At 45.2% G+C, this 14119-nt stretch overlaps 1 protein-coding gene across 2 annotated transcripts in view; it reads left to right on the top strand.

Moving 5' to 3' along the window:
- FLI1 (Fli-1 proto-oncogene, ETS transcription factor) overlaps positions 1-13358 on the top strand; it is a 131901-nt gene extending 118543 nt beyond the window's left edge. For both annotated transcript variants that reach the window (XM_027531412.1, XM_027531413.1), the window contains exons 6-9: positions 5534-5599; positions 7296-7355; positions 10063-10110; positions 11360-13358. In XM_027531412.1, coding sequence (XP_027387213.1) covers positions 5534-5599; positions 7296-7355; positions 10063-10110; positions 11360-11889 — 704 coding nt within the window. In that variant the 3' untranslated portion in view covers positions 11890-13358. The remainder of the gene's footprint in view (positions 1-5533; positions 5600-7295; positions 7356-10062; positions 10111-11359) is intronic.
- Positions 13359-14119: the final 761 nt, after the last annotated feature.

The raw sequence follows: 14119 nt of genomic DNA, 5'->3' as shown, positions 1-14119 counted from the left end.
TCCTCCGTGGACTCAGATTCCAGGGGCGGGTTTTCCATGCAAGTGGGTGGAAATGAAAGAGCACGTGGGAAGGGAGCCTTGTGGCCTCTGCTGCTCGGATTTCACACTCTGCTCCAGGACCCTTGGCTGTAGGCATGACCAATGCTATTTATTGCTCTGTTACCTTCGCTGGAGGAAGCACTTCAGGCTGATTGCTCGTGGCCTTTCTGTTTCTGTCACTTTTTTTTTGGTACCTACTATAGGACTTTAGGGTTGGTGGGGACCTCAAAAGTTCTCTCAACCAGGCTTCCCCCAGACCCCCAGGGCATCACAGGAAAAGACAGAGGTGTCAGACACTCCTCTGATAGAGTATCAACCACTAGAGAAAAATCCAGCCACGACCTGCCCTCTGTTGGTTACAGGGAATTCATCCGGGTGTCCTGTAACTTTTGCATGCCTCTACTGCTAGAATGACCAATCTAGATAGCATATTCAAAAGCAGAGACATTACTTTGCCAACAAAGGTCCATCTAGTCAAGGCTATGGTTTTTCCTGGGGTCATGTATGGATGTGAGAGTTGGACTGTGAAGAAGGCTGAGCGCTGAAGAATTGATGCTTTTGAACTGTGGTGTTGGAGAAGACTCTTACGAGTCCCTTGGACTGCAAGGAGACCCAACCGGTCCATTCTGAAGGAGATCAGCCCTGGGTGTTCTTTGAAAGGAATGATGCTAAAGCTGAAACTCCAGTACTTTGGCCACGTCATGCAAAGAGTTGACTCATTGGAAAAGACTCTGATGCTGGGAGGGATTGGGGGCAAGAGGAGAAGGGGATGACAGAGGATGAGATGGCTGGATGGCACCACTGACTCGATGGACATGAGTCTGAGTGAACTCCGAGAGCTGGTAATGGACAGGGAGGCCTGGTGTGCTGCGATTCATGGGGTCGCAAAGAGTCGGACACGACTGAGTGACTGATCTGATCTGACTGTTAGAGTAAAAGAATAGGAGGGGATATGTGTATACTTACGGCTGATTCATGTCGAGGTTTGACAGAAAAACAACAAAATTCTGTAAAGCCATCATCCTTCAATTAAAAAAAGAATAGGAGGAATAGCTGGTAAGTCGATGGTAACTATAGCCAAAGCCTTAAGGTGGGCCTTAAAAAAAAAGTTTCTTCTGAATGAATATAACATAGCTTTCAGAGAGAATGGATTGATTCCTCCAGTAAATTAAGATCGAGAAAAAAAACTGCTTCGAAAACTCTGAGTCAGAGATCTTATCAGTGCAGAGTAAGTCACAAGTCAAGTCAAAACTTCAGATAACACACACCAATTCCTGGAACTCGGTGATTTGCTATTTCTCTTTGCATGAATTTGTCACTTTCTATTCCACTTTCTATTCCGTTCCTGTTAGGTTCACCTCTCGTCCCCCCGGTACCCACTGCATCCATCCACCACGAGCTGCCTGCTCCACCACATCGTGTGTTCACGGTATTGCCACCTGCCAGGGGCCTCTCCGGAGCCTGGTAGGCTGCAGTCCATGGGGTCGCTGAGGGTCGGACACAGCTGAGCTACTTCACTTTCAATTTTCACTTTCATGTATTGGAGAAGGAAATGGCAACCCACTCCAGTGTTCTTGCCTGGAGAATCCCTGCTGTCTATGGGGCCGCACAGAGTCGGACACGACTGAAGTGACTTAGCAGCAGTAGCAGGGGCCTCTCCTGGTTTCTGCGGCCTGTGACCCAGGGCCACTAAGCTTGTTGATCAGCTGTGGACACGGTCTTGAGCCTGACCTTATCCCCCCAACTGCAGACCCACAGGTGGTTGTCTCCCACTGACACATTCACATCTCACTGCTCACATCTGCCACATGCCCACCTCTGATGCATGCTCTCTTCTCTCCAAAGAGGCCTCACTCAAGCCACCCGGCCCCACTTAGACTGGCTTCTCCCTCCTTCACCCCCAGGATCTCCAGCATTCCTTTGGCACATGACCTGTACAGCCTCACAGTCTTCTATTTGTTATCTTCTCCTATTTAAAGGCAAGGACAGGGTCATCTACAAATGACCCATTTGTGTCCCTTTTTATGGCTGAATAATATTCCATTGTGTATATGTCCTATGTCTTCTTTATCCTTTTCCTCTGTTGATGGACAACTTTGTTTCCATGTCCTGGATACTGTTAACAGTTCAGTGAACACTGCGGTGTGTCTTTTTGAATCATGTTTTTTTCATACAGAGTGAAGTCAGAAAGAGAAAAACAAATATTGTATATTAATGCATATATGTGGAATATGAAAAGATTGGTATAGATGATCTTATTTATTTACAAAGCAGAAATAGAGACACAGATATAGAGAACAAAAAAAGTATGGATATACAAGGGGGATGGAGGAGGGGTGGGATGAACTGAGAGATTGAAATTGACATATATACATTACTACATATAAAATGGTGCTTCCCAGGTGACTCAGTGGTAAAAGAACCTGCCTGCCAATGCATGGGGTGTAGGAGATGTGGGTTTGATCCCTGGGTAGGGAAGATCCCCTGGAGGAGGAAATGGCAACCCACTCCAGTATTCTTGCCTGGAAAATCCCATGGTGGGCTATAGTCCATATGGTCGCAAAGAGTCAGACACGACTAAGCACACAGCTGCTGCTGCATCGTTTCAGTTGTGTCCGACTCTGTGTGACCCCATAGACAGCAGCCCAGTAGGCTCCCCGTCCCTGGGATTCTCCAGGCAAGAATACTGGAGTGGGTTGCCATTTCCTTCTCCAACGCATGAAAGTGAAAAGTGAAAGTGAAGTCGCTCGGTCATGCCTGACTCTTAGCGACCCCATGGACTGCAGCCTACCAGGCTCCTCCATCCGTGGGATTTTCCAGGCAAGAGTACTGGAGTGGGGTGCCATTGCACACACATGTATAAAATAGATAACTAATGGGAACCTATTCTACAACTCAGGGAACTCTGTTCAGTCCTCTGTGGTGATCTAATCGGAAAGGAAATATAAAAAAGAGGGGATATATGTATACACATGATTGATTCATTTTGTTGTACAGCAGAAATTAACACAACATACTCCAATAAAAATTTTAGCTAACTAATTAATATAATAAAAATAATAAAGGCAAGAATAGTGGACTTGTTTCATATTCTTTCACTTGCACTCTATAGGCAAATACACAATCCACTGCAGAAATCAGTCCCAGACAAATGCCTGGAGGCCTAACCAGCACCCCAACCCCAAAGAAGAAGTTTGGAAGAACCTGGCCTTTCCGCAAAGGTCCCCCACCCCAGCCTTGTACACACTGTTGCCCCCTGCCAGACAGTCCAGAAAATACCCATGAGAACCTTCAACCACATACCCCAGCTTGTAAACAAGTTAGGTTCTTTGTTTGTTTCTGTTCTGCTTTGTTTTTAAGCAAGCACAGGAATCTATTTGCAGAAGGAATTGTGAAAAAAAAGAGTCAAAAATAAAAACAGACAACTCAAATGAGCCAGGTCTGTCTCTTTTGCCCCGTCCCTCCCCTTCTTCCCATCTCCATCCCCTCACTTTCTGTTTTGCTTTTCATGGCAATTGCTGAAGATTGTAATTTCCAAAACTAGGAGGAATGAGCATCTGCACGTGGATTTTTCCACCAAAAATCTGGTCCTGTAGTTTGGTTCTTCTTAGCCAGAAACAATCAGAACAGGCCATGGGACCAACCAGCCCATCTTCACAGTTCTTATTCTAATTTGTTTGTGAGGCTCAGAAGGGGTGGAGGGGGATGGTTTGCGTTTCACCCCGTCTGACAGTCGTTTGATGAGGTTTGCACTCCATTTGTCCGGATGGTTTTTATGGTTTCTTTGTTGTCCATGGAAAGACTTTGAAAGTCATAATTCTATATCCTTAAGCTCTTCTGCTATTCCTGCTCCGTGTCTCCACGGGACTCACAGCGTGAGAAAGGAAAAGATGTTTCCAGCCAGTCGGTTAAGCAGTTTCTGCACAAGGTTAGAGAGGTGTGTAGATTCTTTCAAGAAAAGGGTTGGGATCATGAATGTTCAGGTTCAATGGAGTGTCCACCAAGGTGATTTGGAAGCCTCTCTGCAGTCCAGGTGGGAAGCGTCTCTCCAGCCCCTTGTTTATGGTCCAGCCACACCTCTGCCCCTTTTCCTTTGGCTGTGGTCATCACCCAGCTCCCCACTATCAACAGAAAAGCTGAGGGGCCAATGAGAGTCCAGAATGTGCCCAAACATGTGCTGGAATGAGAGGCTGAAATCACTGCTGGGGCCTCAAGGCACTGCTATGAGAGTTTGTCCATGAGCCTTTAATCTAGACATGACCATCTCCGCAGAGCTGCTTAAAGGGTTTTGCAACACAGGCTTTGGACACTTTTTTTCTTTCTAAACCTAGATTATGTTTGTAGAATGCCTTATAAGATGCTTCACACGTGTTATCTCATTTGATCATTACCTGTCTTCATCCCTTGGGGCTGCTATAACAAAGAATGATAAGCTGGGAGGCTTATACACAACACTAACTTCCGACAGTTCTGGAGATTGAAAGTCTGAGGTCATGTGCCAGCATGGTCAGGTGTTGGAGGCCCTCCCGTCTGGATTGCAGATGGCTGTCTTCTTCTTGTGCCCTCATATGGCAGGAGGCACACAGGCAAGCTACCTCTGTGACCTCTTCTTATAAGAGCACTAACCCTCTTCTTACGGGCCCCACGGTTAAGACTTAATTACCTCCCAAACTCCACCTCCTATCACGATCACATTGGGGATTAGACATCTGCATATGAGTTTGAGGAGGACACAGATATGCAGTTGATAACATTTGCACACCCTTTAAGGTAGATTAAATCGTGTAAAATCTTATTTCCATATTTTTTTTAAAAAGTGTTTGGTAGTGCCGTGTCTTTGTGGGAATACATGGGATCTTCAGTCTTCACTGTGGCATGCAGGGTTACTTTCAGATTCAGCATACATGATCTTTTTGTTGTTTTTTTTTTTCAGTTGCAGCATGTGAATTCTTAGCTGTAGCATGTGGGATCTAGTTCCTTGACCAGGGACTGAACCCAGGCCCTCTGCATTGGGAACACAAAGTCTTATCCACTGGACCACCAGAGAAGACTCTTAGTTACATATTTTGAAAAGCTGAGGCCCAAGGATGTCTGGATTCATCCAAGGTCTCACAACAAATGATGGAAGGATAGAACCTGAACCAACCCTGTGACTTCAAATTCAGGGTTCTTTCCACCCCTTTGACTCCCAATCAGTGTGGCAGTGTTACTTCCGTCCGTCCCCATTTGCCCCAGGGAAATGCACTTCTGGAATTTAGTGATGCTTGAGGTTATTGCTAAGTTAAATTTAATTTTTCTGGATCACTAAAAGATAATCTTCAGGCAACCTTTCTGAAGAGCAGAAGATGCTTTCGTTGTTGTTCAGTCACTCAGTTGTGTCCGACTCTGCCACTCCATGAGCTGTAGCATGCCAGGCTCTCCTGTCCACCATCTTCTGGCATTTGCTCAAATCCACATCTATTGAGGCTGATGTATCTCTGTTTTTTTCCACTAGACCCTTCCTATGACTCAGTCAGGAGAGGAGGTTGGGGCAGTAACATGAATTCTGGCCTCAACAAAAGTAAGTAAACGTCACTCTGTTCTTTGGGAGGAAAACCTTTTTCTGGGGTGGGGCAGAGAACAGGGTCATAAGCGAAAGGAAGAGAAGAGTGAGCATTTTCTTTTTCTGCTTTTTGAATGGACATCAAAATTAATTACCAATGTAGAACTTGTCAGTGATACCTAGTCCCAGAAAGATAATGGAATTTTCACTCAGACCTTTGAGTTTTGTTTCACTGCATTTGGCTTTAGAATGTTTGAAGTTGTCAAGTTTCTTAGGACAAGTTTCTGTATGAATGAAAAATCCCTGGATTTGGATTCTGCCATTTAGGTTTCAATAATGACCCTCCATGACTTCACCTGCTTCCCTAATTGTCAGGATAGAATCCTCCCAACATCTCTACCTCATTTCGTGGAACGTTGAGGTGGGGTGGTAACCGGATGAGGAGATGCTAGTGATATGACATCAGTTTGTGTTGAAATCTGACCCAGAATCTCCTGTGAAGAGTGCAGGGGAAAGAATGATTCATAAAGTCCTGACCCAGAACGTGTCAATCTTGCTGTCTCTAGGAGGTAAAATATCAAGCACAGAAATGGATGGTGAAGGGAATTCTTTCAAGAAAGAAGTTAGGACTGAAAATTAATGCCCAAGCAATAGCCACAAGCCCTTTTAATAATATGTATTATCTGTTTACTCTGCCTCCAGCCCTGGGCAGTGCGGGTTTCACATGGTGAACCCGCATGCACCGGTCTCTCCAGGAGGGAAGAGGAGTCAAGCACACGCGCGCGCGCATACACACACACACACACACACCCCTTTCTCTCCGGGTGGCATCAGGAACACCTTAGGGACCTGGAGTCATAAGAGTTGGTTCTAGAAAGAGGCAGGATTTGGACCCAGAGAGATGGGAAAGATGCCTTCCCAGGAGAGGCGGGTTCAGGCAAAGACATCAAGGTCAACATGTCTGAGAGTCAGGGAGGACTTGGGTTCCTGGAGTTTAGGGTGCACGAAGGAAAAGAAAAGTCTGGAAGGGTGAGGAAGGGGTTCAAAGATGCTCGGACCATAGACCTCAGTGCTTTAGTCAACATCAAGTCACTGAGGTTTTTGGATGGTGGAGTGAAGTGGTTTATGGAGATTAAACTGGCTAAATAGCATTTGAAGGGTCAGTGAGAAGACAGAGGAGTGGTGAGGATGCCAGTCAGATGAAGCCAAAGACAGTGCAAGAAGCAACACAGCTCTAACGTGGATATGTGACATGATGGCAGGAGCAGGAAGGGTGTACTAAGAGATGCCACAAAGAGGGGAGCTCACAAGATGTGGAAACACAGGAGCAGGAGACTGGCGCTCAAATGCCACCTTCTCATTAAAGACCTTTCTCAATTTTCTATTTAAAAATGAAATCCACAGCCCCAATACCATCAGACATGCTCCTTCTCCGTATTTATTGCTGTTTATCATTGTCTCCTCCATTAAAATGTAAGCTCTGGCAGGAACCCCTTGCTCAGTGCTGGGTCCTTAGCATCGAGAACAGTGCCAGTACATAGATTCTGGATAAATATTTATAACATAAAATGAATAAATGAGTAGAGTGACCGAGTGAGGGAGTGAGTGAATGGGAAAGCACAATTGTCCCGCTCGGTGGGGATGTGCTTGACGAGACGTTCCCTCCCCTTCGTGGAGAATGGCTCCACTTACCATATTTCTCTTCTTGCCGCAGGTCCCCCCCTTGCTGGAGCACAAACGATGAGTAAGAATACTGAGCAGCGGCCCCAACCAGGTACCTGTCCATGATGTTCGAACCCTCCTTTGTTTCCTGTGCGGCCACTGGTGCCACGTGGTCAGCAGAGGAGGATTTAGACAGTATCTTGTGTTTGTCAGCACTGTTCTTCATAGAGTCCTGTATTTGACACTGTGCTAGATCTGTCCATGGCGCACCCAGCCCTGGAATGTGGAGAGACTCATGACATATCAGAGGTGAAAGGAACCTCAAGATTAACATGTTTCATGTTGTAAAATAAAGAAACCGAGATCTCAAGAGGTGAAGTGATTTGCCAGAAGCCACACAGGTGGATTTGGGGAATATGAGAGCTATCATCCCAGACTCCCAAGTTGTTTCACCTTCTTCCATCCCTGTAATGAATCTCCTTAACAGTTAAGGCAGAGCAACTTTGAAAACCATGGAATTGGAGACTCTTCGTATGGCAAGGGAACCTAGAGACATCTAGGTCTACAACATCCTCCTGCAACATCTCAGGAGGTCTACAACATCCTGTAACATCTCAGTCTTGTGACTGCATCATCTCCACTTGAATACTTACAGCTATGGGAGCTCAATACCTAACCAGGCTCAGTTCCACCATTTGAGCCAAAGTCCCCCCAATGCTGTATCTTCCATTCAAGCTTCCCAGTTTGCCCCGTGGAAAGGTCTTCTTGTTCTCTGTGAAGGTTCTTCATGAATCTGAAGACCGCCATGTGTACCCTCCCAAGCCCAGCTCAGTCTCTCTTGGAACACAGCTTAGAGTAAGCTCTGAACATGCTGTTGCTTTGGGTGAACATACTTGGTTTTCCATTTCCATTGAAGATAAGCGTAGAAAGTTGACCTGCATTTCTTCAGGAAGGCTGAGAACTTGCTGACTGTGAAACACAAGTCAGAGAGGATTTGACATGGAGGATTTAAAAAGTCCCCAACAACAAAATTAGACATTGTTGTTCAGTTGCTCAGTCCTGTCTGACTTTTGCGACCCCGTGGACTGCAGCTCGCCAGGCTTCCCTGTCCTTCACTGTCTCTGGGAGTTTGTTCAAACTCATGTCCATTGAGTCAGTGATGTTATCTAACCATCTCATCCTCTGTCACCCCCTTCTCCTCCTGTCCTCAGTCTTTCCCAGCATCAAGGTCTTTTCCAATGAGTCAACTCTTCACATCAGGTGGCCAAATTACCTTCCCCCAAATATTTGTCACTGTATAGATAGAAAGGGGTAGATTGAGAGGTCTTAAGGACTCTTCAAGTTAATTTGTGGTTGTGAGCAAAAACCCCTGAATCATGTTGATTTTTTAAAATTATAATTATATAGAAATTGTAAAATTGTATCAAACATATGACATCATCACCAAGCTGTGATCCAGCTCTCTCCCATGATCTATCTCAGCTGAAAAGAAGAAGACAATCCTCACTATGTCAGTATTGCAAAGGTTTCTTTTATGGCTAAACTATCATGTAAGTTTTATGTAAACTGAGATATTAAGAATAATCATTTTAAGGACTGCTGTGGAAGCCCAGTAGTTAAGACTCCATGCTTCCACGGCAGGGGGCAGGGGTTTGATTCCTGGTCAGGGAACTGAGATCACACATGCCACATGGTAAGGCCAAAATAAGTAAATAAAGAGATGTTATTTTAAAAAAAGAAATTCAAATATATATGTGTGTGTGTGGGTGTGTGTATATAAATATATAATCATTTTATGGCTAAAATACAAATTGTGGTTGGTTGGTGTCAACATTTCCAAGCTTAAAATCATAGAAGGTTGTACTGGAAGGGAACTGAAAAATCCAAGAGCCAAACCTATCATTTTGCAGAGGAGAAAAGCAATACCCAGAGATTGTCCACTGAGTTATTTAGCTGATAATTTAGTTGGGCTAGAACCCAGGCTACTTGATTTTCAGGCATGTGTCTTCTATGCTGCATCAGAAAAAGAGAGACATGTAATAGTTAGTAATAGTTAGAGCTATTAAAGGCCAGTCAGGGATTCCCAGGTGGTTCAGTGATAAAGAGTCCTCCTGCCAATGCAGGAGACACAGGAGACATGGATTCGATCCCTGGGTCAGGAATCCCCTGGAGAAGGAAATGTCAACCCACTTCAGCTTTCTTGCCTGGAGAGTCCCATGGACAGAATAGCCTGGCAGGCTACAGTCCATGCAATCACAGAGTCAGACACAACTGAGTGACTGAACAGCAACAAAGGAATTCCCTGGTGGTCCAGTGGTTAAGACTCAGCATTTCCACTGCAGGGCCATGGGTTCAATCCCTCGTCAGGGAACTAAGATCCCACAGGCTGCATGGCATGGTCAGGAATAAATAAATAAATTTTTACAAAGACTGTTGTAGGACCTTTACAAAGACACTGTTAGACTTTAAGCTCTTTTAATAAGCCATACTTCTTATTCATGTGACTGGATATCAGCTAGCTCCTTTCCAAATGTTTTTTATTATTCTATTGTAGGTATTATCTATAAATTGTAGACACTAAATATGAAAAAATGATACTATCACAATTACATGTTGTTTCTGTAATAATGGGGATATAGACCATAACTCTGATCATGATCTTTAAGGTTTACAAGTAAAAGCAGTGCAGTTTTCTGAAATCAGGCTTTCCTATGATCTCAAAATAAAAGTAGAAACCCTTAGGGGTATTCTTATTGTTAATGCTGTTGTTTTTATATTTTTCATAACAGTGAAGCAAATTTCTTTTCTTGTCTCCTTAGATCCATATCAGATCCTGGGCCCAACCAGCAGTCGCCTAGCCAATCCTGGTGAGTTTACTTTGGCCTGAGAGGTTGTGTTCCAGAATGTTCCATAGTTTTATGAGATCACTAAGGGAAGCTTCCCTGGCAGCTTAGACGTAAAGCGTCTGTCTACAATGCGGAAGACCCGGGTTCGATCCCTGGGTTGGGAAGATCCCCTGGAGAAGGAAATGGCAATCCACTCCAGGACTATTGCCTGGAAAATCCCATGGACAGAGGAGCCTGGTAGGCTACAGGCCATGGGGTCGCAAAGAGTCAGACACGACTGAGCGACTTCACTTCAAGGTGTCCTCAGTTCAGACACCTGACCAGGGAGGGACATGTATGCCTTTCCTTGAACTGTTTGACCCCTGTTTCTCTAGTGCACAAGGAGAGAACAGGGCTTGTCATTAGGCGGTGATGATATCCATAAGCTGAAGATGCCTCTGGACCACAAACATTTTAGCCCCATGTATGTGCACTGAGGTTGAGATAAGTTTCAGCAGGGAAAGATAGAGGGGGTAGGTGTGGGAAGGGCAAGGAACAAGCTCTCGGTGAATACATATTCTAAAGCTGTCTCAGTATTCACTTTAGGTGGTATTGCAGCATTACTTGGCTTCCTAGGTAAGAGGTTGCAGATAAAATAAACTCAACAGTGTATTTTAAGGGTTTGTGATTCAGGTAACTCAAGTGAGTTCTGAACCAAGCGCACCTCCTGTGTGAGTTAATAGGCCCTTTGGAATTGCGAGGCCAGCACCGTCCCACCAGGGAAGTCCCACTGCTCCTGTCTCCAGGCCGTTTCTGCTCAGAGGGTGAGAAAGCCACCAGCTCGCTCTCCTCTTTTTTTTTTTTTTTTTAATTTGTGCCCATGTTCTCTGTGGAACTTAGAGCAGAGAGCCAAGCACAAAAGCTAAGGAGCAGTTCAGGTTGCTTCAGCCTAAAGTGCTGTCACATGTTCCCCTGGGACTCTGAGGGAGGCCAGCACTGAATAAGGAGTAGACAGTGGTTCAGGCCTTTACAGAAGAAGAGAGGCAAGCATCTTCCCCCAAAGGGATGGGGCGTGCCTCGCCCCAAGCCACACAGCTGGCTCTGGGTGAATTTCACCAGGCTGGGGGCGGCTTATATAAAGATCTAACCTTGATGATTATGCCAGTCTGGTTGAGAAGTGGATTCTGACTGTAGAAGGAGATCCTGGGGTTCCTGTCTGGGGTGAGTGGACCCTTGCACTTAGGATCAGGTTCTGATTTCTCAGGTGGAGCCTGTTTTCTGTCTCCCGCAGGGAGCGGGCAGATCCAGCTGTGGCAGTTCCTCCTGGAGTTGCTCTCGGACAGCGCCAACGCCAGCTGCATCACCTGGGAGGGGACCAACGGAGAGTTCAAAATGACGGACCCCGATGAGGTGGCCCGGCGCTGGGGGGAGCGCAAGAGCAAGCCCAACATGAATTACGACAAGCTGAGCCGGGCCCTCCGATACTACTACGATAAAAACATTATGACCAAAGTGCACGGCAAGAGGTATGCCTACAAATTTGACTTCCACGGCATCGCCCAGGCTCTGCAGCCGCATCCCACCGAGTCGTCCATGTACAAGTACCCTTCCGACATCTCCTACGTGCCTTCCTACCACACCCACCAACAGAAGGTGAACTTTGTCCCTCCCCACCCGTCCTCCATGCCCGTCACGTCCTCCAGCTTCTTCGGAGCGGCGTCACAATACTGGACCTCCCCCACGGGGGGCATCTACCCCAACCCCAACGTCCCTCGCCATCCCAACACCCACGTGCCCTCACACTTAGGCAGCTACTACTAGATGCTTCCTCATCGGTGGCCTTCTCGCTGAAGCCCCCTCCCTTACACCTCCCTTTGGACTTACGTGGCCTTGGAGAGAAAACAAAACTGGATGCTCTTTCTTGTTGGATAGAACTTTTGTACCTGTTCTTTAAAAACAACTCTTCTTTTTTTTTTTTTTTTTTTTAACATTGGTAACTCCTGCTTTTCTCTACCTTGAACAAAGAGGTGGATAATTCCATGGGCCAGTATGCCAGTTTGGAGTCCCAATCTCCTGTCAACCTATGAGTTGAATATTTAGATTACTGGAATGGTTGTGTCATGGTTCTGGGAAAGAAACTGTATGTAGATTTATATTTTTAGGACCAAAAACAGTTTCTTACAGACACACGGGTCTCATCTTGAACCTTGAAGGGTTCAGTAGGATAAAGAGTCATGGACTTAACCAGTTATGCTCTGGTTTGAGGCTTAGTGAACTAGAGGCAGGAAGCTTATCATCTTATCTTAGGAAGACCTAACTCAGTGGAGGGCAACTGGAACATTGGTTGTAAGGCCAGTGAAGTTTTCACCCAACTGGAATTTAACAGAAAGAAACAAGTGTGTATTTAAGAAGCCACGGGCATTGCAGAATCCCTTTCAGTGGGCAGTAAATATGCGCTAGGCTGACCATTCTGTCTAGAAGTAGTCAAAATATGAACTAAGAGATGTTAATGCAAATACAGACATTCCTGAAAAGCCAGAGAAGTAAATAACTGAAAAAAAGAAATAATGACCATGGGTCCCAGTACTTTGAAAAGTCCTAGGGATTTCTAAACACAAACAGATTCGCAAGTGCTGTGCGCTTGTCAGACGATCAGTCCCGGGTCCACCAACCACAAGGCAACTTACTGTATAAATTATGCAGAGTTATTTTCCTATATCTCACAGTGTTAAAAGTAAATAATTAAAAAGTGAAAAAGAGTAAAGAAACGAGTTGACCTCGGTCACAGATACAGTGTTCCTATCAAATCAGTCGTTATTTTTTTTAAATGTAATTTGTACATCTTTTTGTCAATCTGTACATTTGGGCTGCTTGTACGTTTTTATAGCTGGTTTTTAAAAAAGCATAATGTGACTTGTTGCAGAAAAGAGAACAGGGCTTTGAAGTCACTGACTTACCCGAAAGAGAATCACTGTAATTATTTAACAAATGAGCAGAAGCGAGTCAAGGCATCCCCTTTAAACCGTTAACTGCTTTGGAGATGTTTGTAAATAACTGAACTGCAATCATAACAACTTGGAAAACAGCAACCAAACTTTCCCTTGTGGATACGAGGGATTTTCTGCCTTATATATACAATATATTTTTTAGATATTAAAATATATATAATTTTGCAGGTAATCATTGACTCTTTTAAACTATATTAAGTGTTAAGTTGACAACTGTCCGTGAAGACTATGGTGTAAAATAATTTGACTAAATAAATTGTGCCTTCTTCTCTCAGAACTGAAGAGAACGTTTTCTTATTTACAACCAACCTTCTGTCCCCTGTCCCCCGCCCCAGGTCCAAGGGTTTTCCCAGGGAAAGTTTCCTACTGACCTCTTCTGGCACCGTGAAAACTTTTTCACATGTACATATAGCAGAAAGTATAGAATTATGTGGGTTTTAGTGTTGTTTGTATTAGCTCTCTCCAGAGAAACAGAACCAATGGGGATATATATACGGAACTTTATTACGAGGACTTGACTCATGCAATTGTGAGGGCTGAAGAATTCACCCGGTCTGAAGCTGGTCACTAGGGAAGCCATGTGTAGCATATGCTCGGTTGCTTCAGTCGTGTCTGACTCTCTGCGACACTGTGGACTATAGCCCACCAGGCTCCTCTCATCAAAGGATTCTCCAGGCAAGAATGCTGGAGTGGTTTGCCATGCCCTCCTCCAGGGGATCTTTCCAATCCAGGAATTGAACTCGTATCACCTGCACTGAAGCGAGATTCTTTACCCACTGCGCTGCCTGGGAAGCCCTCAAGGGAAACCAGTAGTGTGGGATTCAGGGGAATCAGGGAAACCGGCTGATGGTGTAGATCTCAGTTCAAGGGCAGGAGAAAAGTCCTGCTTGGGCAGGCAGGGAGGGAGCCCCGAGGGTGAATTCCTCCTTCCTCTGCTTTTTGCTCTATTCAGACCCTCCGTGATTAGAGGGGGCCCTCTGGCCTGCGTCGGGGAGAGGAGTCCTCTTCAATGGGTCCACATATTCAGTGCTAATCTCATTCAG

This window comes from Bos indicus x Bos taurus, chromosome 29 (genome assembly GCF_003369695.1).
Source record: "Bos indicus x Bos taurus breed Angus x Brahman F1 hybrid chromosome 29, Bos_hybrid_MaternalHap_v2.0, whole genome shotgun sequence".
Classification (NCBI taxonomy): Eukaryota; Metazoa; Chordata; class Mammalia; order Artiodactyla; family Bovidae; genus Bos; species Bos indicus x Bos taurus.
The sequence above is the reverse complement of the archived record's forward strand: the minus strand, read 5'-3'. Positions and strand labels throughout refer to the sequence as shown.